Source organism: Hemiscyllium ocellatum, chromosome 40 (assembly GCF_020745735.1).
Source record: "Hemiscyllium ocellatum isolate sHemOce1 chromosome 40, sHemOce1.pat.X.cur, whole genome shotgun sequence".
Lineage (NCBI taxonomy): Eukaryota > Metazoa > Chordata > Chondrichthyes > Orectolobiformes > Hemiscylliidae > Hemiscyllium > Hemiscyllium ocellatum.
This window is the reverse complement of record NC_083440.1, coordinates 32,013,249-32,039,932: the sequence shown is the minus strand read 5'-3', so window position 1 is coordinate 32,039,932 and position 26,684 is coordinate 32,013,249. Positions and strand designations below refer to the sequence as shown.

Genomic DNA, 26,684 nt, shown 5'->3' with positions numbered 1-26,684 from the left:
CTGTCTGCCCAGGTCTTCCCTACACCGCTGTACCTCCAGAGTACTTTCAACTTATTTTGATGAGTTCAAGTTAATCTCACCCGCTGTTTTGTACTTGTCAACCATTTGTTAACGGGTGTTTGCTGTTTCAGAATGTAGGTTGCCTTATTGTGTATGTTCTCAGAGTTCAGTGTTTGGGTCCTTGTTGTTCCAACCTGTGTTTTGGTCTCTAATGCAAAATTACAGAAAAATATTAATAGCAATTTAAGGTAAAATGTTAGGATATTGGAAGAACAGCATAGAGCATCAAGTTTGACAGAGGGGTTGTGGGAAAGGACGTGGAAAGCAGCAGAGTTTCCAGAACTTCTGATCTCTGCCTTCCCTGATCGAAATCAACCTGTGATTGATCATTTTTGAGGATTGTTATTCATTAATATCGGTGTGTCAGATAGATCTCCGTCTCAGGGAGGGGTGACGTGCTCCTTTGTTTTGTGATGAACTCAGGGGAACATACAATACTAAGGGAGTAAACCCAAAGGGGGTGAAGGAGCAGAGGATCCTCCGTGTGTATGTGCACAAATCAGGGAATGGACCATGACACGTGGACAGAAGAGCAAATAAACCCTACTTCATCAATAACACTGTAGAGAACAAACACAAAGCAATTATGTTACACTGAAATCAAACAGTCTCTTGTCTCACCTGGAATATTGCAGGTGCCACATTTTTGACAAAATGCGAAGTTATGAGATTGGGTGCGTGACTGATTCACAACACTATTCCCGGGATGATACACCTCACCAACTCTGAGAAATTGAGAATATTCTCCTCTGCTGATAGTTCCCAGACTCTGTGAACAGTTGCTATGATTTGTTCTCAATTCCATCTTGCGTCATATAGATCCCAATGGCTGAATATTTCAGGGACTCATGAGCTCTGCCTTGTCTGATCAACATCGAACTCTGATTTATTATTTTTGAGGGTTGCTGTTCAGTAATATCCCTGTATCAGATAGATCCCAGTCTCATTTCCTGGGATTTGACAGGTGTGGTGTGTCAAATAGATCCCAGGAATTGTGCTCCATGAGATTTATGTGTGAGAAAATCTCCACTTCTGAGAATCCGCCCTTGGAGTGTGCACGTGTTGCTGTCTGACTACCTGACTGAACGTTGACATTTTTGGCTGATGAATGTTTCGTTGGGCGTTTTAGGTGGTGAGTTATGCATTACTAACCAGGCTGTCCGGACATTGGGAGTACATGTAGTTTAGACGGTGTAGAGTAAACTTTCAAACTCCTTTGCCTGCCTTTTATAGGCTTCTGGTGGAGCAAAGCTCCTAATTTGTATCATTACGTGACCCGAGGCCGTGACCCTTGGTGCATAAGAGGAAATGTTCTCTAATCATTCTGCCTCTGGAGTGTTCCATCAGGCATATCGTGTGAAAGATGTATTTACATTAGTGGGCGGCATGGCAGCGCAACATTAAACTAAATGACTGGATGAAACACAACCAAACAGAACAAGTGAAAGTATTTGGCTGGGAAAGGAGTAGGATGTGGGAAAATGTATGATTACTGACTGGCCTTGAAGAAAGAATGAAGCAAACTCAAGGTTAGTGCATATTCATTCGAGATTTATTAACCATTTCAGAAAGCATTTTTATCCAAAAAGTTGATGTAAAAGCTAACAGAAGTGAATATAATGGCTGGTTGCCACATTGAGACGAGAACACATGCGCTGTGAGGTGGGAATTTTCTGTACATCAGTTACAGTCACAAGAAAGGGAATACAAAGGCTGATCAGAAAGGGTAGGCAACCATTCTGAGTAAGGAACAAATAAAAACATAACAAATGGGCTTCAAACAACAGGGAAGCTACAAATTCTTCCAACCACAACCATCTCAAAGATATCAAAGTAAAAACAAAAATCCATCAATAATTGTCTCAGTTACACACTGATAAACTGCAGTGATCTCACTGTTAGAGTCAGCAACAGGACAGATTGTAGATTGGGAATTCAGAGACCTTGATAAGCAGATCAGGAAAATCAAAGGAGTCCACAATTCATTCACTTAACCTGGAAAAGAGAGATAAAGCAATGACGCAGATATTTATGATCAGGGACTTTCAGATTTAATGTTTATTCAATGGCACACTTAGAGATTTCACAAAACAGATTGGGCTGCTTGGCGTGAGAAAGATGTGATTATTCTCACCTTCACCAGAGTGACGGCAGCGCTATAGAAAATACTCAGGAAGAACAAGGTGATGAACGTGGAAGCAGTTGTCCAGATGTTGCTGTTATCATCCTCATAGTCTTCAATCCAAGTGCGATCTATTGAATCTATGAATATAAAGCCGAGAGAATGCATTTAGATCGTTTATTGATCCAGATCGATCTATGTGCATCCAAGTCATGTAATTAGAGACCATTACATCTTCATAAAGCAATCAGGTATTTCTCAAGTGTGACTCTTATCTGTATCCATCAGTGCATTATTGACTCTCAGCAAGAAATTACAAATACTAACTGCACATGTTCTTTCGTCATTGTCCATGTCAGAACGTTTTAAATTATTTTTCTTTTAATCTATTATTTAAGGATATTATTATTTGAGGAATGCTTATTACGAATTATTATTTTAATTATATCATTATATTTTAAATATAGGCTGTGACAGCACTTTAGTTGAAAATTGTGGCCATCACTGAATAAAAGTTCAAATGTAATTCTCACCTTTATGTATTGGTGACCAATTGCTTGGCAAATCGTGAATATAAGTGACATCACAGTCAGGACATTGCTTCACATTTTTGTTTGTAGGATCTGTATATTTAGGAATAAGTTTTTGTACATGTGTCCCTTAATTTATTTGACCTACTGCTTGGTGTGTTTGGTTTCCCTTTAATGTTTGTGTATGTGGTTATGAGAGTCTCTTACTTCACTCTTGCCCATGTTGGAGTCTGTGCATGAATAAACATATTCCTGTTCCTTTACTGCTGGGGTGCTTGTGTGTTTGGGCACCGAAATTTTGGTCTTTTCACATTGTGTAAGCATCATCATGCTAATATGCCATTTTGTTGCTGCCTATGCTTATCTTGTAATGTCTTTGTGAGTGTTCACTTTTCATTAGTGCTATCTAAAATGTGCACTTATGTGTCTGTTTCAGGTCCTACCTAAACTAGGTTATTTTCATGTTTATGCTTAATAAATGTTAGCATGCAATGTTATGTTTTGATGGATGTTTATATTTATATGATGATGTTTGCTTGTGTGGCAATCTTTCCCAAACCATCTCCTGAGAAGCTTGTTTGTGTTACTGTGTGTGGATGCTTGCTGATGCTTGTGCCCATTCTCCTTATTTAATAAACGCCCCTCTATTTGTTGATCTATGCACTTGTGTGTCTGCATGTGAGACTCTGAATTTGTGTGTACGTGTGACATTGTATACATGCTGATCAATGTGATTTAAAAATAACTAATTAAGCTGCCTCTGTCATCGTATGTTTGTGATTCTGAAAATGGGAAAATAATGATATTAATATTTATCTCTGTGCACTTACGTGCCTGTATGAGTTGACATGTGGGAGGACATTTTTCGGAATTTGTATCTGTGTGTTCATGCGTGTATGTCTGTACGCATTGTGCTGTATGAATGTATATGTATTCATGCCCATTTGTGTGTTACCGTGTGTCTATATTTCTCATGGTTATGTGTGAGTACCCCTGTTCATTTGTGCAAATAATTTTCTTTCTGTGTATGTGAGTTTTTGTATGAGCTTAGGTGAGTGTTCAAGTACCACTTGCATGTGTGGCTCTGTGCGAGTATGCGTGTGTGACATCTTATCTATATGCACATTTGAGTGTGCACATAAATATGTGTCTTTAGGTGAGAGCCCATATATGTGTCATTACGTGTGAATTTGCGATCATCTCTCTGTATCTGTTCTTATACCAGACTGCAATTTTTATTATTCTAATTTATTGTTCTAATTTTAATGGATTGCCCATAATTAGATTTGACCTTGGTGTTGTAGGAAACATTTCCCATCATCGTGGAGAGATAAGCGTTTTATGAGCAACTCTTCTGTTGCAGTGATAGAATTTCTGTCTCTGAGAGAAAAGGCGTGAGTTCAAATCCCCACTGCCCCAGAGATAACATTTCTGAATGTGTTTATTAGAAAATGTCTACTTGTGTTCTGCATGTGAAACAAAATGATATCAGGTATTCGAATACCAGAATTGATCCCATGTGCTCCAGAAAACTGAGACAAAACTATGGAATTCAAGCCGGGACGATGCAAACACCAGTTTTGGATTATGGGAATCGAATTTAATCATTTGTTAACAGAGCCAAGCGTGTCCAACATGTTCCAAAGGTATTATTTTACATGGAAATGTTCAATCTTTGGACAGTAAGCAAGAAGTTGACTGTTCCTGTTAGTAACTGGGTTACATTACAGAGGACATCGACCATGAAAACTCTGCACAGGGAGCAAGAGGACAGACCATTCATCGTTCCCCTCCCCTCTGCTCCACGACAACTTATCTGTCGATTCTCTTTGGTGTGAAAGTGAAGATACATTCTGTCAACTCATGCGCTGGCGCAAGATCCCTGGCAGTTCCCCAGAAACAAAGGTTACATTCAAACTGTTCTGCACTCTTTACGATTGGTATGCTCCAATCAAATTTAATTTTAAAGTGTCTTAAATTTACATTTCCACTTGGTGCAATGTGGCAGTTGAAAACTGACATGAATTTTGTAAGAATGCCCAATCAGGGGAATCAAGAACACCAAGTTCAAACCTCGTGCTCTATCCTTGACATAAAATGGACAGTGTCAGATTTTGTCACAGAGGGATATAGGATGGATAATGGACTTGGCCGAATCCTGCAATGAGTGAGCTTTACACTGTCTCTGACCCAGGGTGTATCTGAGCAGAGAACATTAACTGCACAAGACACTTGTCCTAGACCTGTTAATAATCCACTTTAACTACACCGATGTAATGTAAGTCAGAGTGAGAAACAACTAATTCAGTATTTACCTCACAACTGGAGGGAAAAGAAACTTTATTACTTCTGTTGAATTATTAAATGCAACTTTGAGATTTTTATTGACATGAATTAACAGTGTCCATCAGTGCAAGTGAAATGTTTACGAAACTCGGTTTACCGCTGGATTTATCGACTGTTCTGTTGATGATCTTCAATGGAATCGCTTCATGTCCCACCACACAGGAGTAAGAAGCACCGCTGGCCCACTCCTCCGCTGTAATGGATAACAGGCTGTAGATGAAGAAGGAGGTGTTGTCACTCTCCGCCATCACCTCGGTGTTCTTGTAGTTACTGGGATTCACCTGCTTGTCATTGTTTGTCCACTTGACGAAGATCTCTCGGGGGGAGAAACCTCTCACTAAACAGGTGAGGGAGAGAAATCTCTGAGCGGAGATTTCTTCTGTTGGTGGCAGGAGGACCGACACTGATGGCTCCAGCGGATTAATCACTGCAGAATATTTGAGACAAATATAAATCAACCAAAAACATCCTGAACCAATATCACAATTTCACTAAATATTAAAATATGCCATTTTTAATTTGGGATTTATTCACTTTCCTTTTCTAAAGGAGCAGTATGGTACACATTCTGTTCAGTAAAAAAAGTAAAGTTTAATGTGAAAGTTGCCTCCATGTTTCCAGCCCACAACAAGGGCATTCTGTCCAACTGTCATTGCTGATGGTGACATCACAACCCAGGTTTCTTCCCACCTTATCTGACTTAATCAGAATACAATATCCTTTGGTCCATCTTTTTCTTAATCAGCTACTTAGCTATCCTGCCTTCAGATGCATCATTAATGCTCCCAACGGTGTTTGTTCAATACCAATCAAAGCCTGCCATTGATGTAACTGGATCTGGATTCCACATGGGATGCTTTGTGTTTTAATCTCACCGCTCACCTTTCTCCTTGTGGATGGAGTCTCTCAGCGGAGTCGGTAGATTCTGATGGTACACCACACATTCAAAAGTAACGCCACTCAGCCAGGCTTCAGTAGAAATGTCTAATTTGCTGATCACGCTGTCGGGATTCTGTCCAGGCTGGTCAGCAATCTCGGATTTCAGAGACTTCTTTTCTTGTTTCCAGGTCACGTTGACTCCAGAAGGAAGATTCGACACAACGCAGGTTAACGTCACCGTCGCCTCCAGTAAGACTTGTTCTACTGGCGGTGGGAGGATTTTAACGGTGTTAGGGTGGCACTCGGTATCTTCTATGAAACAAAAATCAAAGTCAATGAAAAATGCCCCTTTATAATACAAACACCCAATCTTCAGATTACTTCTTCACAGGGTGAAGACACCACCTTCAAAATGGCAACTCCAACCATTGCTGAAACGATGCTTACTATTGTTGATGTATTTTGATTTGTGAAAGCATTTGTGATTACCTATGACATACCTTGTGTCATTATTCCTAAAGAACACTGGCTTTGTAACAAGTGACACCTGTGAAAAAAGTAAAATCATCGAAGGTACCATTATGTAACCCATGGAATTACCTTTCTTTCAGAGTTTGTCTCTCACTTAAGACCATCTCTTGATACTTGTGACAAGAGTAATCAGAATATAATGAGCTCAATTCCGTGTTCATAACCCTTAGGTGCAAGTGCTGCTGGTCACGCTGACTGCCAAATCACAGCCCAAATTTCGGACAAATTATAATAAATAATAATTATTCTCTTTGCAGAGTTCTAAAGTGTTACAGGAGCGGTGAATATCCATGGAAATTCTGTTCATTATATTTAACGTGATCAAAAATACTTTGCGTTATTGGTGTGATGTCATTCTCTAATTTATGTCATTGTTCCTCGTGGGCTGAGTTTGGAGTAGATCTGAAAACAAGACACTGAGTACAGCATTGGATATCGAGAAGGACACCCATCTCCTTAAGTCGTTCCCTCCATTCAGTTCGTTCATGACTGGTCTGTACTTTCACTTTATTTACCAAGCTGCATTTTTAAAATTTCTTCATAGAGCAGGGGAGAAAAAAAACAAACAAAAGCATCTTAAATTAATCTACAAACGCGATGGAAATGTACACTAATTTTAAAGACATCCACTACCCACTGTGTAAACATCACCACCCCAAACCAGGCTAAATCAGCCTGTCTCGAGTTCCTCGTTCATTCATCCCTATTGTAGCATTCTTACCAGAATTTATTCTCCTCACTCATCCACTACTTACAGAGAGCATCTTAAAGAAGCTCAGTGAGATCAGAATGATGCTGGAAAAGCACAGCAGGTCAGGCAGCATCCAACGAGCAGGAAAATCGACGTTTCGGGCTAAAGCCATTCTACTGTCTTCTCCCCACACTAACCAAGAGCCGAACTATCTCTGGCTTGAATATACACAATGGCCTGGTCTCCACAGCCCTCTGCAGCAACAAGTTCCACAGATTCATCACCCTCTGGCTGAAGAAATTCCTCCCCATCTCAGTTCTAAACGGTGCCCCTTTGACCCTGAGACTGTGCCCTTGGGTCCTAGTCTCGCCTCCCAGTCAAAACATCTATTCCACGTTCACTCGACCTCAGTCTCTCAGTATTTTTTATGTTTCAATTAGATATCTCTCCAATATCCCCCCTCCACCCCCAAACTTATCCTTGAAGCCACTACCAGGCAAGGATTCAGCACTCTGAATGCCTCTCCCAGCAAGGTCAGGCAACAAACTATTTAACAAAGCTCACTGTCTATATATCTATCTTCAACAGAGAGGAAACATGCTTTTCTGACTTGCCAAAATGTTGAATTATGAGCAATGCTAATGTAACAATCAAACTGAAATGAGATACGTGACATGTTGGGAAACGAGAAGCTGTACCTTGCTGTTTACTACGCCTGATAAATTAGTGTGTTTGATTCACATCAGAGTTCAGAGTGATTTGTAGCTCTCTCAGTATGTGTCTCTTACCCTGGAGTGCGGTGATGTTTTTACTTTGAATGTTGTCTTCATGAGTGACCTGGCAGGTATAGACTACGCTGTTGTACCATTCACCATAAGGGACCATCAGCCGACTCGTCACCGAGAAGTTCCCGTTCGCCTCACACACGGGAGACGTGAAGAAGCCAGAATCCAAGAGTCGGCCATTTTTCAACCAACTCACGGAGATTGACTTCGGATGGAAATCGATGATTGAACAGACAATGGTTGCAAACTTGCTGCTTGCGATTTCTTCACTGGAGCTCACAGTTAGGAGAAGAGTTGGTGGGAGAGGACCTGTACCTTTAGGAAACACATCGCATAAATTATCTGATCAATTTCATAACAAATACAATCAGTTCTCATATATCAAGGTTTCTTGTGGTTAATGGATACAAGAATCATAATTGTGCAGAGTGCTGGAGAAGCTGGGATCCACACAGAAAGATCCGCAGGACAATGTGAAAGGCTAAAATTATAGGGCACAGCAAGGGAGTCAAGGAGGCATAGAAACGATAGGCCGGTAACATCAGAAGGGAGATAGCAATGTTGGATGGTAATCGTTTTAATGACAGAGTCTGATGAACAAGGCAGATGAAATACCGCCATAAATGAGGAAATGATGCGGTTGCTATCATGGAGACATATTGAGAGTGGGGCAGGAGTGGCTATTCAATATTCCAGGATTTAGTGCCTTCAGGCGAGACAGGGAAAGATGGAAAAGGATGGAGGCGGGGGTTTGCGGCACAGAATGTTGCTTCTGTCGCAATTCTGACAAGAGTATTTTAGGCTGTAAAGAGAAATGAAATCATGGATACCTCCTCGAACAAAGGCAAATGGACAGTACTTCAAAACCAAAATACAGCAAACATAACTACTGGGAGAGCACGAGAGACCTTACTATAGGTCCAAAAGACCAAGGGCAAAGACATGGGCAAATTTCAGAGAAATGTAAATTAAATAGGGGATTGAGAAAAGAGGTTTTTGACTTCCTCAGAATAGGCTTGGATATTCATTGTGTCAAAAGTTGAGAGGGAGCACAATTCTGAAAATGCCCCCAGGAGAATATTTTAACAAAGTATGTGTTAATACAGAGAATTTTAATCCAGACCTTGCAAAAAAGGGGTGAACCTGGACTTAACTTTTGGAAATGAAGTCGACCCAGTGGGTAAAACATCAATGGTGGTGCACTTTGCAGACAGTGATCGTAAATCAGTTGGATTTCAGATTGTACTGCAAAGGAATAGAAATTGGCCCAAAGTTATGAAAAGGGGAAGGACAATTTTAGTAAGATCAGGTAATGACTTAACCAGAGTGGACTGGAAGCTGACACTTATTGGTAAATCTGAGTCAGAGCAGTGTGACACATTTAAGAAAGAGGAAAATCACAGGGACGACATTTCCCAGGAAGCCACTGAATAGGACCAAGAATGTAGCGGGCTCTGGACACCAAAGGGCATGGAGGGTGAGATAAAGAGAAACAAGGGAGGCTTCCGGTCTATACTGAAATCTCAGAACAATAGAAATTAGTATGGAGTACAGAACATGCAAGGGGGAGTTTGAAAGACAAAGGAATTAGAAGAGCAAATGGGACCATGAGAAAATAATAGCAGTCAAAATAAAGGAAAATATTTTTAAAAGTTACAGGTTCATTCATAATAAAAGAATGATTTGGGAAACAGTAATGCCCATTAAGTGTTATTATTGGAGTGGAGTCGGAGGATTAGATTAGATTAGATTAGACTTACAGTGTGGAAACAGGCCCTTCGGCCCAACAAGTCCACACCGACCCGCCAAAGCGCAACCCACCCATACCCCTACATTTACCCCTTACCTAACACTACGGGCAATTTAGCATGGCCAATTCACCTGACCCGCACATCTTTGGACAGTGGGAGGAAACCGGAGAACCCGGAGGAAACCCACGCAGACACGGCGAGAACGTGCAAACTCCACACAGTCAGTCGCCTGAGTCGGGAATTGAACCCGGGTCTCAGGCGCTGTGAGGCAGCAGTGCTAACCACTGTGCCACCATGCCGCCCACAAATTTAGGTTGTGGTCAAAACGAATGTGTTGCTTCGGTGTTCACTAGTAAGACGGACAATGTGGGGACAGAAATCATGGAGGGGTGTTGTGATGTACTTTCAGAAATTAGGACACATGACGTGATGTTCTGTGTTGTCTTGCTGAATGAAAAGTGGTTATATTTCCAGGGCAGATGAAGAGTATACCAAGCGGTTGAGTGATGCAAAGGATGAAATAGTTGGGTCGCTGACAATAATTTAGAATTACTGTCTGGCCACAGCAGTTGTGCCAAGTGAGTGTAGATCAGCCAATGTTGCACTGTTACGCAGGACAAAGGAAGGGATAAATAATGAAAACACAGATCTGTCAAGCTAGTCTCAGTGGTAGGGAAACTATTGAAAAGTGAAATTAGTCTTCATTTGGAAGATAAATCAACAATTTTCAGCACGGTTTTGTTGAGAGAAAGTCATGTGTAACAATTTGATAGTAGTTTTCAGAGAGATAACTCGATGTCCAGATGATAGCAATAATCAGAGCCAATGGGATCCGAGTTATTTTGACAGATTGGATCTCGAACTGGCTGAGTGATGGGAGCAGGGGATAATAGTCATCGGGTGTCTGCGTGACTGGAAATCTATGTCTCCTGGTGTTCTGTAGGGATTGGTGTTGATTTCCTTGCTATTTCTCTTACATACCAATGATTGAGACTCAAATTTAGGAGGATTAACCAGTGAATTCACAGATGAAATGAAAACTGTCATGTTGGTAAGTCATGAGCATTATGGCTTTAGATTGCAGGAGGATATAAAAGGGTTGGTTGTATGTGAAGAGAAGTTGCAAATGGAAATTATTCTGGATAAATGTAAGGTGATGGAATTCGGCAGAAGAATCTGTGAGGTATGACATTTTGAATGGTGGAACCCTAGAAAGGCCTGAGGATCTTTGGTGCATGTACCCACCGATCCCCTATAGTACTGTGTCGTCTGGATAAAGAGACTAAGAAGGTGGGAGGATATTTGCTTTTATTAGCCTAGACATTGACAATGAAGAATAGGGAGATGATACTGGAACTTAATAGAACACTGGTTAGGCCATACTGAAGCGTTGTGTGCATGTTATCGAAGGAATGTGATTACACTGAAGGCAGTATTGATTAGATTTGCCAGGATCTTGCCTGGGTTGGAGGGTTTTAGTTATGAAACTAGATGAGATAGACAGGGGTTTTCCATGGAGCAGAGGAGAATTAGGGAGAAGATTATCATGATGTCTAGAATTATTTTAGGCATAGACTGGGTAAACTGGATGAAACCTTTCCCCTTGATGGAGAGATCAATGCCTCAGGGGCACAGGGTGAAGGTAAGGCCAGGAGGTTCCAAGTGGATCTCAGGGGAAAACAAAATCAAACAGAGGGTGGTGTTAGCCTGGAGCTCAGCACCTATAAGTCATGTAGAAACTGAGCCCCTCATAATAAGTATGAAGTATTGAGATACATCCTTGCAAGGGCAAGTCACACAAGGCAATGGATCATGTGCTGGCACATGAGACTGGAATAGTTAGGTGGCTATTATTGATAGGCGTAAACTGGATGGATCAAAGGGCCTTTTTCCTGTGCTGTATAAGGTGATTCTGTGAAAATGGTTATAAATAATGCCTTATTCATATTAATCCCAGATGCTCTGTTTATCTCAGTTCCCACAATACGTACCACATGGCATTTCTTTGCTCTTGTGTGAGTGTGACCCGCTGTGGTCAACCTCACAGTAGATTTTGCTGGGGCAATCTACCGCTGACCCAGGCAGGGTTAACTGGCTGCTCAGGGTGTAGGTTCCCTTCTTGTTTCTCACTGATGGGTAAGTCTTCAATCCATCTGTGATTAGCTCCCCACCTTTCTTCCAGGTTACCTTGGTGACGTCAGGAGAATAGTCCATCACCAAACAGCCAAAGATTGTCGAATCGGTGTTGTGCTCCTCACAGGAGGAGACCAGGCCATATAGCGTGGGGGGAGATGGTGTCTCTACAATAGAATGACCAATTGAGCATGTTAGTTTCTGTTAATTTGACCTTATCAGTTACTCAAATGTATCCTCAGCTGGAAACGTTTGCCAGTATGCTCCCGCTGAAGTCTACAGCATAACTGGAGTTTATTGTTGTTTCCTACCAGTTGCTGATCATGATCATTGGTTCCCTCTTTAGAAACATGCCCTTGACCTTGACCATTGCCATATCATTTAGGAAGAAGAACATCCTGATCCCACCCCAGGAACTGTTTGAAGATCTCACCAACTGACACTTTCATTGGATTGCTGTGAAGAGCAGAGAAGTTTCACAAAATACAAACCAAGGAAATGCAGATTCATCGAAATTCTACAGTGTGTGCAAACAGGCCATTTGGCCCAACAAGTCCACACCCACCCTCTGAAAAGAAACACATCCAGACCCATTCCCCTACCCTATTATGCTACAGTTAACTCTGACTAATGCACCTAACCTCCCAATCACTGAACACAATATTTGCAATTCCCCCAGCTTGTACATCTTTGGACTGTGGAAGAAAATGCAGACAGATATGGGGAGGAAGTGCCAACTCCACACAGACAGTCACCCGAGCCTGGAATGGAACCCGAGTCCCTAGCACTGTGAGGCAGCAGCGCTAACCACGGAACCAGCGTGCTGCACTACTAGGTACCCTGCTGCTGGAAATACCCAACAGCTGGCAGTACCCCCGGAGAGAAATCAGAGTGAATCATAGAACATAGAACAGTACAGCGCAGTACAGGCCTTTTGACCCTCCATGTTGCGCTGCTCTGACATACTAATATGAAGCCCATCCCACCTACACTATTCCATGTACATCCTTATGCCTGTCCAATGACAGGCAAGTGGATGAGGGTAAAGCAGTAGATGTTGTGTATATGGATTTTAGTAAGGCGTTCGATAAGGTTCCCCATGGTAGGCTAATGCTAAAACTTCGGAGGTATGGCATTGAGGATACATTAGAGGTTTGGATTAGGAATTGGCTGGCTGGAAGGAGACAGAGGGTAGTAGTTGATGGATTATGTTCATCTTGGAGCGCAGTTACTAGCGGTGTACCACAAGGATCTGTTTTGGGACCATTGCTTTTTGTTATCTTTATAAATGATCTAGAGGAAGGACTTGAAAGCTGGGTAAGCAAGTTTGCGGATGACACAAAAGTCGGTGGAGTTGTGGATAGTGAGGAAGGAAGTGGTAGGTTACAGCGGGATATAGATAAGTTGCAGAGCTGGGCGGAAATGTGGCAAATGGAATTCAATGTAGCTAAGTGCGAAGTCGTTCACTTTGGTAGGAATAACAAGATGATGGATTACTGGGCTAATGGTAGGCTACTTGGTAGTGTGGATGAGCAGAGGGATCTTGGTGTCCATGTACACAGATCTCTGAAAGTTGCCACCCAGGTAAATAGTGCTGTGAGGAAGGCATATGGTGTACTGGGCTTTATTGGCAGAGGAATTGAGTTCCGGAGTCCTGAGGTCATGTTGCAGTTGTATAAGACTCTGGTGCGGCTCATCTGGAGTATTGTGTGCAGTTTTGGTCGCCATACTATAGGAAGGATGTGGAAGCTTTAGAACGAGTGCAGAGGAGGTTTACCAGGATGTTGCCTGGAATGGTAGGAAAATCTTATGAGGAAAGGCTGAGGCACTTGGGGCTGTTCTCATTGGAGAAGAGAAGGTTTAGGGGAGATCTGATAGAAGTGTATAAGATGATTAGGGGTTTAGATAGGGTAGATACTAAGAACCTTTTACCGCTAATGGAGTCAGGTGTTACTAGGGGACATAGCTTTAAATTAAGGGGTGGTAGGTATAGGACAGAGGTTAGGGGTAGATTCTTCACACAGCGGGTTGTGAGTTCATGGAATGCCCTGCCCGTATCAGTGGTGAACTCTCCTTCTTATGGTCATTTAAGCGGGCATTGATAGGCATTTGGAAGTTATTGGGCTAGTATAGGTTAGGTAGGATTCGGTCGGCGCAACATCTGTACTGCGCTGTATCCTTCTATGTTCTATGTAATGACAACTTAAATGTACTTAAACTTGGCAAATCTACTACCGTTGCAGGCAAAGCATTCCATACCCTTACTACACAATCAGTAAAGAAACTACCTCTGCCATCTGTCTTATACCTATCTCCCCTCACTTTAAAGTTGTGTCCCCTCGTGTTTGCCGTCCCCATACTTGGAAATCAGGTCCAGTGAGCCTTCCTCACTTATCACTGCAAGGCAGAATGTTCTCTCTGGGAGGAAGGTCACTGCAGCAGCAGCAGCACAGGCAGGAGCTGAGCACTGGGACGGGGAGGATGGCTGTCACGGCTGAACTCAGGCCAATTGGCTGGAAGTTGAAACATCTCATTTACAATGATCTGAATTCTGGAGGCCTCTGAAAAATGGAGAACCATTAAGGTTCAGACACTTTGGACTGTTACAGCTGAGTATTTACGTAAATATGATTTGAGAAATGAACAAGTAATCTTTAACTTTAATAACTATCAAATTGATACGCAGTTCACCACCAAACCTCATCTCTCAGACTAACCACTGCACTTACTCTGCCTAGACCTAAATTTCCACTCACATTGGCAAACCCTACCCTGCTATACACCCATTCATGCCCAGAACACACAAGCCCTATCACACAAAACACATCCAAGGCAATCCATATTGGTAGTGTAGCTGAGTAGAGAGATCTCGGTGCCCATGTACATAGATCCCTAAAAGTTGCCAGCCAGTTTGATAGAGTTGTTAAGAAGGCATACTTTGTGCTGGCTTTCATCGATAGAGGGACTGAGTTTCAGAACCATGAGGTTAGGTTGCAGCTGTACAAAACTCTGGTGTGGCTGCACTTGGAGTATTGTGTACTGTTCTGGTCACCACATTATAGAGAGAATGTGGAAGCTTTGGAAGAGTTCAGAGGAGGTTTTCCAGGATGTTGTTTGGTATGGCGGGAAGGTTTAATGAGGAAAGGATGAGGGTCTTGAAGCTGTTTTTGTTTGAGAGAAGAAGGTTGAGAGGTGACTTAATTGAGACATAAAAGATAAACAGAGGGTGGTCAGTGAAAGTCTTTTTCCTTGAATAGTGATGGCTAGCAGGAGAGGGCATAGATGTCAGAGGTTGTTTCTTTACTCAGAGAGTAGTAGGGCCATGGAACACACTGCCTGCAACAATAGTACACTCGCCAACTTTAAGGGCATTTAAAAGATCATTGGATAAACATATGGATGAAAATGGAATAGTGTAGGATAGATAGGCTTCAGATTGGTTCCACAGGTCAGCGCAACATTGAGGGCTTGAAGGGCCTGTACTGCACTGTAATGTTCTATATTCTATATTCCAGATGGACATATGATCTCAATTCCTTTCAGTCATTTACACTCCTGCCACCCTGCACCTGGCCCATGGCGAATCTGGCCCTGACTGGACCTGGCACCATCATTTTCACAACCTCTGACAAAAGCCCACTACCCAAGACATGACCTCAGCCCTTGATCACTGACCTCTCATCTTACCCAAGACAACCTGTGCACATTGCATCCTAGCTCCGCTGGCATCTGTGCTTTACAACCTACCATTTTGCCAGACTCCGAGCTTTGCATTTTGACAACATGTCCACCTGTCACTTCATTCCAGTGACCTTCCACCCCCGAAACATCCTGGCACTCTGCCCACCTCTACACTAACCAGCCTGGCATACTGCCCACCTCTCCATAAACCAGCCTGGCAAAGACAGACCTCCTGCATTTCAGCTCAAACTACCCCTCACCTACCAAGCACAATTCGACTAAATTATCCTGTGACCATTACCATTTACCTTGATGCCACCTTTTGCCAGACAGAGTGCACGCAAGCTTACCCAGCAGCCAGCCAACCAGCCTCCCAGCCCAAACTCTCCCACATGCCCAATCTAGCCCCTCACTTGCTCACCACCTTCCAACTTTAAGCCTCCTCCACCATAAAGTCAGTGAGTCATAAAGTCGTACAGCACAGAAACAGTTCCTTTGGTCCAGCCCATCCATGCTGACCAGAGTTCCCAAATTAAACTCATTCCACTTGCCTGCCTTTGGCCCATATCCATCCAGACCGATCCAGTTCCTGTAGCTGTTCAAATGTCTTCTCAATGTGGGACCGATCTCTGCACTTACCGCTTCCTCTGGCAGTTCATTCCAATGTTTTGGACAGTTACAACATGAAGCCCTAACTCCTGCACTCAGTGCTCTGACCAATGAAGGTACATGTGCCAAACACCTTCAACACACTAGGTACTTGAGACAACGCTTTCAAGAATCGATGAGTCTTGAATCTATGAATTTCTGTGGTGGAGAATTCCAAAAGAATTCACCATTCTTTTGTTGAACAGGAAACAGTCAGGTTCAATGTTATCGAGTGTTGGGAAGACTGGTGAGCAGCAAGATTAATGATGATCCCATGAATGGAATAGCCTTCTAGAGAGGCCGAGATGCCTTCTTCAGCTTCCATTTTGCATGCTGACATGTCCCTTCGGCAGCATGTTCCAAAATTGTGATCCTTGAGGATAAGGGCACACATGCATGTAAAGCTTTCCTCCAAATCAGACTTCAAAATGACTCTAAACTATTTTCCTGTCCATTTCCTCTTCCTCAATCACAGCCATGGGACTCACTTCCTAACAGCGCTGTGAATGTGCTAATACCACACAAACTTCAGCAATTCAAATAGACTGATGACAACTGGTTTCTCAAGGCGATATAAAAAGTCTGACACTTCCACACCTGTCTCGAGATTCAAACAACCACTGGACGAATTGAAAATTATTTGAGGCACTTGTGTGTCTACACAAGATGACATGGTTTCCTTTGTTAAAAATCACACTACACCAGGTTATAGTCCAACAGGTTTAATTGGAAGCAAACTACCTTTCGGAGCGACACTCCAATATCACCTGACAAAGGAGCGTCGCTCCGAAAGCTAGTGTGCTTCCAATTAAACCTGTTGGACTATAACCTGGTGTTGTGTGATTTTTAACTTTGTACACCCCAGTCCAACACCGGCATCTCCAAATCATGGTTTTCTTTTTGTGTGATTTGACTGTGTTTTCACTAAATGAACAGAGGTATTGCTTAATCATATAATAGGAATGAAGCTTCCCTCATTTTTAGCAACTGCTGAAAATGTGTTGCTGGAAAAGCGCAGCAGGTCAGGCAGCATCCAAGGAGCAGGCAGCATCCAAGGAGCCCTTCCTGAAGAAGGGCTCATGCCCGAAACATCGATTCTCCTGCTCCTTGGATGCTGCCTGACCTGCTGCGCGTTTCCAGCAACACATTTTCAGCTCTGATCTCCAGTCCTCACTTTCTCCTCATTTTTAGCAAGGCAATCACACATTATATTTCTTGATTCCAGGGAAGTATAGTGTTAAATTAATGAAATATGATGATTGGGATGTTTCCATTGGAAATTGTCAGAGATTTAAAGCTTACTTTCATGAGCAATTAATTCCAGCCTCATTGTGTCACAGTACTCACAGGAATGTCTTTCAGAAATGGTGTCTCCCTTTGTTATGGGCAGTCGAATCAGTAAATCTGGGATAGTTTTTGCTTGTTAAACAAAGGTGTTAAAGAGTTTTAGCCAAAGGGAGACCTGGGGATTGAGCTCACAGATGCACCATGATCTAAGTAAGTGGTGGAACAGCTCGAGGGGCTGAGTGCCCTCCTCTTGTTCCTACCTTCCTATCATTGTGTCATTCATTAAGCTTGCACTGGCTGTGAATACTTCTCATTAAAATATTTCAACAAATTAATTGTTTCACACATGCTTTTAAAAAAACTTCTGTTGATTATTTGGAACGGGATCATTGACATTCTCTATTTGAGTGATCAAAATAACTTCCACCCAATTACAGCAGCCACTGCACTCTGCAGTGTGTTGTTACTTCATAATAGTTTCTTGTGAAACTACAGCTCGAGATCGGGGCACTCAAATTCAATAATATCTCTGAACATTCGCAATTTGTTCAAATGCATCTTTTCTCTGAAGAACTTGTTCAATCGAACAGAACTTTTTTCGATGAAACAACAAACTTTAAATGCTAGAAAACCAAAATAAAGACAGAAACTTCTGAAGAAACTCAGCAGGTCTAGCAGCTCCTGTGGAGAGAAGGCAAGGTTAACCTTTCGCATCCAAAGACCCCCTCTTCACCAAATTGTTTTCATGTTTTTGACACAAGAGCTCACATCTGTTGAGATAAACAGTGATTACGTTGGCTTGACTCCTGTTGGAAACAGAATTCTTAGCAGAGATACTGGATGGTCTGAGATAGCAATGGAAGACCAACTGAAAAGCTATCACCATCTGCTGCAAGTGTTGGATTCAGCAGAACACTCACCGTACTGAACTATCAAATTCAGCTACAGCACTGGTTTAATATAAAGTAAAACAGTCTCAGCATAATCTCATCAAATATGCTTTGAAATGATTCATTCTGGATTAGTTATAAATGATATTGTTAGAACAGCAAGTCAAAAGCTGGGATTTCTTTGAGCACTTACTCCATTAACCCCATCTAGCGATGCCCAAAAGCTTGTGAACAAATATTGATCTGGAAAAAGCTGCTAACCACCAAAATTCTGTTTAATATCTAAGAGACACAAGTAAGAACAGCGACTGAATAGATTTCACTGGCCTCTGTGAGTGGAATTCCAACAAACACCCAAACATCTCAATCTGCTTTCTTGCATTGAAGTAACCTGATAAGAGATGGTGTTACATACCTCTCTAACAGGTTGTAAGTGAACACAGGCCACCTGGCACAGAATCAGGGACCCTACTATAACTTCACAACAGACCTGAACACAATGAGCTCGACACTATCACGGAGAACATAGCCCACCTGTTTGACATGTTAGTTATTAACACCTTCCAACAACCAGGGATTGTTCCAGAATGTTTGTACAATGAAAGTAACATTTCAACATTTATCCAAGAATACTTTGACAGCAGCTCCAAATTGTTCAAACTCTATGGGAACTACAGAGGAATAAAACTAGGAATTGCATTGCCATCAATTCACTGTCACTAGATTTCAACTTCGAACTCCCTTCCTCTTTCCCCTGTGGTTGTTGCTGCACCAGATGGTCTACTGAGTTTGAAAAAGATTAAAATGTTTTGAAGTGTAATATGACCATTGCCAGTGACATTAAAATCTGATAATAGGTTTTCAAATAATAAGATGCAAAAAAAATTCTGATTCTACATTGTGCCACGAAACATCTCCTGCATAACTGAGGCACAAAGAAAATATGCAGCATATTTCCCTCTGCCTCGCTCAATCAAATATCTCTTGTTGCCAACAACCAATTTCAAAACTCTTGCTATCTGCCTTTTGTTCCTGAAACGTTTGTTCTGATTGGAACAACTTAGTCAGGGCTCTCAATTCTGAGGCACCTATTGTATTTCTGGCAGATCAAAGTGGTTTTGAAGCACGAGATGAAACTGAACTGTCTGAGATTCAGGTATCCCAACTGGACAATTTACAAATGGTCAGGACCGTTGACAAGTTAGTCAGAGATAGCACTGAAACAAACTGTACAACAGACTTAATCCTAGAGGATACATTGCTCAACTCCTCACGTCAAATATATTCACTGTAATTGAATATTCATCAGAAGAACTAACCAGTGGATTAATGTGAATGAGAATGTGTTCACAATGAACATAAATAACCACTGAGTTAATAAACTTAATAAGTCATTGCATTTAACAAAATTATTGAGGTGGGAAATATCGCCAATTAAAGCACAGATCTGGAGGAAATGGGTTATTCTCTAAATTATTTTTACATATTCTTAAAATATTCCTCAAACTGTGGAGATTTTGCATGCACTGCATAAACAATACTGCATTCCAGTGTGGAAAGCATTTCTGTTGAAGGAGTTAGGGCAAGGTTATTTTCTTGTTAACTACTTTTAATGAACTAAAATGTTTAAAAAGGTGTGAATTGAAAACATGCTTCTGTCTGGAGTTGCCCACTTTAACGGATGTCTAAGTAAATGTGGCACTGCTGCCTCACAGATCCAGGTACCCAGGCTCGGTTCCAGCCTCGGGTGACTGCCTATGTGGAGTTTATACAATCTCCCCTGTGTCTGTGTGGATTTCCTCCCACAATCCAAAGTTGTGCAAGTCAGGTGAACTGGTCATGCTATATTGTCTATAGTGTTAGGTGCATTAGTCAGGGGTAAATATAGGGTAGGGGAATGGGTCTGGGTGGGTTACTCTTCAGAGGGTCAGTGTGGACTTGTTGGGCCAAATGGCCCGATACATACTGCAGGAAATCTAATCTAAATGATTGTCACACTGAACTGATGTGAGTAGATTCCTTCCGATCGCTACATTGCAATAAATTGGTCAAGTATATTAATTAAAATAAATAGTACTCTATTTTCAGTGTCTGAATAAACAATGTGCTCTGTTATCCTCTAGTTCATGTCTTCTGCAAATTTGTGAACTCTGCATCCGCCTGAACACATCAATGTAAAATGAATTCTCTGCGTTTGCAGCAAGTTCCCCCATGGTTTAAGAGGAGAGTTCCTACAGTATGGAAACAGGCCATTTGGCCCAACAATTCCACACTGACCCTCTGTTCAGTAATTAGCCCACCCAGACCCATTCCCCCTAATTTATATTTGCCCCTGACTAATGCACCCTAACATACACATCCCTGAACACTATGGCTGTGCTCAATTACACAATCACCTGACCTGCACTTCTTTTAGACTGTGGTAGGAAACCAGAGCGCCCGAAGGAAACCCACGCAGACACAGGGAGGATGTGCAAACTCCACACAGGCAGTCACCCGAGGGTGGAATCAAATTTGGGACCCTGGTGCTGTGAGGCAGCAATGCCAATCACTGAGCCACCATGCTGCCCTGCGAGTTCATGAGTGGATTACTTTAATTAATTCGAAATTTGGCCTTGGTCACATAACTCACTATAGCAGTTGTTTCCGAAAGAATGACTCTTCAGTTGATATTTTGTTGTAAAATGTAATTATTTATTTAAAATGCACAGATTGGGAACACCTAAAGTACTGTGCAGGTTAAATAATTCAGTTAATGTTTTATTTTTATCCTGCAAATCCATTTTAATCAGGGACATAACAATTAATTAACTCAAGTTATGTGTGAAACTGATCAAAGCAGTGAACCTGATCTGTTCTTCATAGATTTGAGCAGAATTTCCAAATGGTCTTTGCCAATGATCTTTTCCAGCCAGAAAAATATGTATGTCGTGTACAGCGGAATTGAAAGGTGTTTCTTGATCAATTATAGCACAGTCATGGCATTTTTGCTCAAGAGCAAGAACTATTAGAACATTAGACTTTTGAAATTCTATTTATATTTCTCTATGACTTGTAAACTGTTTAAAGACAGACGTTGTGATTGAACTAGATAGTTGAGTTTTGAATTTGGATTGTAAAGCATGGATTAGATTAATCCTTAATTATTTATTTTAAGTAAAAATAGCGCCTGAAGGTATCTGTTTTCCCTTCATTTCTAAAACCTTTGCGATTTGCCTTTCACTTAATAATAGGCTTTATGAAATTTTAACTTGCATGCTGACTGTATTGAATGAGGAAAGAGCAGTTCACTGTCACCAACCGTGTTAACATTGCAAAAACAATGTAGAAACCAGAAACAGTTTCCCAAATATAACACATTTAATGTTCCCCAAGCACAGTCCCTCCTCAACAGATCAACGATCACCAGATCACAACACGGTGTGTTTGCAGCAGAACTAGCTCTGCAAACATTTTCAACAGAACCAAGAACATGATGTAACCTCACAAAAAAAACAAATTGAAGTCTAACAAAGCTGCTCAGAATCAAGCAAACTAATGATTAAATTGAATAGAAATAAAAAGTCATAACAGCAACCTTGTTGGTGAGGGGACTTAACACTTAAAACTGTAACGTTTCTGGCAATAGTTCAATTTATTTCCAACCTGCACACCCTTCCTGATCATGACAATCTTGTGCAGTGCACAGTAGAGTGGGGTTGAAGGCATATATTGATTAATCACTTCAGGGTCAAAGCAAAATTACTGAATGGACAAATATTACCACATTATAATTTTAAGTTAGTTTCAATTACGTAATCTGATCAATTCTGCAGTTTCAGATTTTAGTCCCAAATTTTATTTTGAATGAGGCTACTCAAAACAAAATTCAGTTCGTTTACAATTAGAACGGAGTTTTTTAAAAAAGTCAACGCATTAAAAACTCGTTTTTTTTCATTTCTCACACTTCCGGGTTTCTGCCTTAAGTTGTTTTTCAGACCGTTACAAATAGATGTAATGTTTTCAATCAAGCAGAGAAAAATGTGTCATATAAGTTTAACAAATGCAGAAATGATTCATGAAAAACAAAAGAACTTCACAAATATTGGTAATGAAAAGTATTCCAGAGAGTCAATCTCCTCACCAGAAAGAAAACACCAATTCAGAAAGCATGAAAACGCAGATCAATTTCACAAACTGAATAAGAATCCAATCAACTCAATTCAACAGAATCCAGGAAAATAAAATCAGAATCCAATCAACTCAAAACAAAAGATTTGAATGAAACTTCATCAGAATCCAACCAATTCAGTTCAACAGAATCAAATAAAACAATTCCAAAAGCCAATCAACACAATTCAACAAAATCAAGTAAAAACAAAGCCAAAATCCAATCAACTCAATTCAACAGAATCAAGTAAAACAAACTCAGAATCTAATCAACAGAATGCAATATAGCACTGCAAGAAACTTTTATGACAGTTTCTAACCGGCTTGTCATCAACAAAATTCACAAAATAAATGAGAAAATGTAATCATGGTAAGAGCATATATTCAGGAAATGAATAATGATATTTTAGCATATTTTAGTCATGTTTGGTAATATCTTGAACATCTTTGAATTCTTAGCGTTTGTTGTTGATAATAAAACTCACAGTCAGGGTGTCACTGGCATTAAACATTATTTATAGCTGACTGATTAAGAGACATTAGGTGTTTCAAGTAACCCAGCCACATAGAATGCCCATCTGATCAAAAAAAAGAGATACACCGAGCAACTGACTCCATCATCACCATTTTAACTATTTGCTAAGCATTAACTGAAGTCTATAATCAGTCTGAACAAAAATCAATCCGAACCAAACCAAACTCAGCACAGAATCTGAGCTTCATTTAATTCAGAAATTAGTCACATGAATAGAAAGTTTTTAAAAAGCCACTAAGAAAGTTCAAAGTTCTTACCTGAAGTCACTGTCACCATGGTCCCTTGGCCCCAGTAATCAAGATAGTCACAGTGTTACATTCTCTGGACTGGGTCGCACAATAACTAGCTCTGCATAAAACAATTCAAAAATCTACCATCATTTTAAATTTTCAGAACCACAGGCAAAACAAAGTCACGATAAATCTTCATCACATAATTGCGCTAGTGAATTCTGATCATTCTTGATAAATTTTAATACTGTTTTATACTTCACAGAGTAACACATGAGCTGATTCTCAAAATCCCCAACTGGTGTATCAATAATTACCCAACCCTTTTACAAATTAAATAGTGATACTGGCATAAAACCCCACAGAACTAATACTGCACTGCAAGTTAAGACGGTTTGTAGAAGTAATCACTGACTAGTTTCAAACAATGGAGGCTGAATAGGTTTTTGTATTGATCATAATTGCAGTGTCACTCCAGCTATATCACTGTGAGACACGTTGTGTCAAATACTATGACAGACTGTAAACTGTAAAATGCAAATAATTTCTTCACTTCCTAGAAAGCAGTGATTCAGACTCCTCTAAAAATGATTTGGTGTGTTATTTCAGCTTTTACTATTCATTGCATTTTGAAAGCTTGGAATACTTTTCCAGGTTTGGTCTGCATTTAACTTGACAATCAACACGAAGAAGGTAGAAAATAATTATACATTTGTACAAACTAGCCCGACTGGATTGTGTTTAAATTGCATCTCACATTATTTCACGCTCCTGCCACGGTAGAAATCACCAATTTGAGATAAATCCTTGTCAGTGGTTATTGTATGAGGATGTCGCTGTGAACAGCACTGTGACCCACTGTAGTATCACAATGATGTAGACCAGTACACTCATTCTCTGTTCTTTACTCTAGGTCTCAATTATCATTTGAAAGAGCCATTTAGTACTGATTATGTTTAGAATGAATGCCATAGTTGACATAACAATTAGCAGTGATTTCCTGAGCTGTCAGATATATTTTGTCCGAGCATTTAATTGATGGAAGTGTTAGCAGTACATATGACATGTCTAAAACATTGTCCCATTGTGTCACCAGTTTGCTAGTTTAAATGGTACATTTCCTCTTTGATAGCTTTGTAAGAGGCAGCCTGAGGTCTGCTTCAGATCGCAGTTGGTATAATTGCATTTAAAACTCAAACTGACCATCAGTTTATGATGGAATTGACAAAATGTTCCCTCGAGCTGTTTTTGAATGGGTCCAGCCCTGGTTCCTCTCGCTGTGGTATCTTGCACAGTAATAGATGGCGGTGTCTTCGATCTTCAGGTTAGTCATGTCCAACGAGAAAATGTTTGAAGTGTCTTTGGACGCAGTAAATCGACCCTTAATCGCTGGTGCATAGTTATTGCTGGATGGATTCTTGTACTCAAGCAGCCACTCCAGACCCTGGCCGGGAACCTGGCGGACCCAGTACATCCAGTAGCTGCTGAGATCGAACCCGCTGGTTTTACAGGTCAGTTTCAGGCTGCCTTCGGGACGGCCAGTCTCTGCCTCTGGCTGGGTCAAAACAACCTCTGACTGGACACCTTTAAAAAAGCCAAGAAATAAACCATGAGCATTAATGCAGATGAAATGATGCCTGAGTCTTTTACATTCCTGAGGTGGACTAACATTGAGACAGTAACAAAGACAGACTTAAACAAAAAAACACTCACATGATAAGAAAGTCAGTAATAAACTGAGAAAAATTGTCGACACAATCATTCTGATAACTTCTGGGAAGCGGTTCTGTCAAGATCTTTCTAAACAAAGCCGATCCCGGAGTGTTGAATTACGGTCCAGTGCCTAGGATTTATATGGCCATCGGAAAGGGCAGGCTTACAGCTTCCGCCTGTTGGTTTCCTGCTGGAGGCTGAGACTGGATCCTGGTCTCAGCTTGCACAGCCCCAACACATGGGCTCATGTATTTACCAGGTTACGCTTAAACATGGATATATACACATCTTGGGATATTTATTTTGCTGAATAGCTTCTTTGGGAGTGTTTTTTTTAAATGGTGGAAGTAAAATTGAGTAGCTTCAGGTCTGTTTCACATGATAGTTGCAAGTATTTTGTTTTTAAAAAATTCATTCGAAAGTTAGCTCCCTTTATTTCTACATTCATTCACAAGCAGATAAAACTAAAATCAAAGTTCAAACGTATTCCTAGCTAGTAAAACAATTGAGCTTTTATTTCCCAGGACACTGCCAGTCTCTGTCCCACTACAAAATAACATGAAATTCATACTAAACATTTCAAAATTCAATTTAGGCAACTGAATACAGAGCGTGTCCAAAGTGATTATATTCAGAATATTCAATTAGAAGTTAACTCCCTTTAATTCTACATTCCACCACAAGCAGATAAAGCTAAAAAGAACTTCAATCATATTATTAACCAACAAAATGAGTGACTTTATTTTTGCTGTCACTCAAAGTCTCTCTCACTTTACAAAATAACATCCCATTTCTAATCTGCGTTTCTAAATTCCATTTAGGCAACCTAATATGGAGCAGGTCTAAAGTGATTATGTTCGGAATGTGAGTGGATGGACCCGGAGATTAGAAGCACCTCCTTACATTGCAGAATGTCTCTCCTTGCATCTTTTTTTTCAAATTGCTCCGACCCTAAAATGCATAGTAAAGGAAAGCTGTGTGCCTGAGAAACAAAAAGTGAGTTGGCAGTGATATATAACGCCTAGGTAAACTTTTGAAAGAGCATCTAATGAACCAGAACAGGACAGTCCATACGTTTTTTTTAAAAAATCCTCAACATCTAAACCATTGCAGGTAACTGTCTGGGGACATCAGGAGTGTTTGGTTAAATTAGAGAGTATTACAATAATCATTACCACGAATGTAGGTTATAAACAGTACATTTCTCTGCTCACTGATAGCTCTGACAGGGGCAGTTAACTCATAAAAATAAGCAAAAATTCACTGTTACACGACACCAGTGTTCACCATGTATAAAGGGCCCACTCAGTTTTAATGAGATACATGAATCAGAGAATGATGCAACAAGTGATGTGAGTTTGAACCAATTCAAGTTTGTTAATTTACTTTGAGATGATAACAAATGTTACTGCAATGTGGGATTTTGGATCCATTAACTTCATATTCAGGAGCTTTAAAGATACTCAATAAACAGACTGAACTAACCAGAATGTCACTGCATTCAATGTCCTGTTTCTGATAGTCATACAGTGAATGCTGTATTCTGTGACTTTCCTTTTTAAAGAAGAAATGCCAAGTGAAATGTATCCATTGTGAGTAAATGGGAAAATATAGTTTGTTTGGTAGGATTTTACTTTAGTTGATTCATTTTCCCTTTAATCGGCCAGATACAATAGTTGGCAGCAATTAAGCTGACTGCAGAAAAGGTCCTTGAGTTCCCAGG

The 26,684-nt window shown here is 40.8% G+C and overlaps 1 gene segment (V, D, J or C); it reads right to left on the bottom strand.

The window, feature by feature from the left end:
• Nucleotides 1-1,959: 1,959 nt before the first annotated feature.
• LOC132834484 (Ig heavy chain C region, membrane-bound form-like) lies at nt 1,960-25,091 on the bottom strand. The segment is given in 9 exon segments: nt 1,960-2,055; nt 2,195-2,322; nt 5,156-5,485; nt 5,941-6,249; nt 7,948-8,259; nt 11,687-11,995; nt 23,276-23,329; nt 24,509-24,832; nt 24,962-25,091. Coding segments are annotated over 9 exon segments (1,824 nt in total).
• Between the last annotated feature and the right edge of the window lie 1,593 nt (nt 25,092-26,684).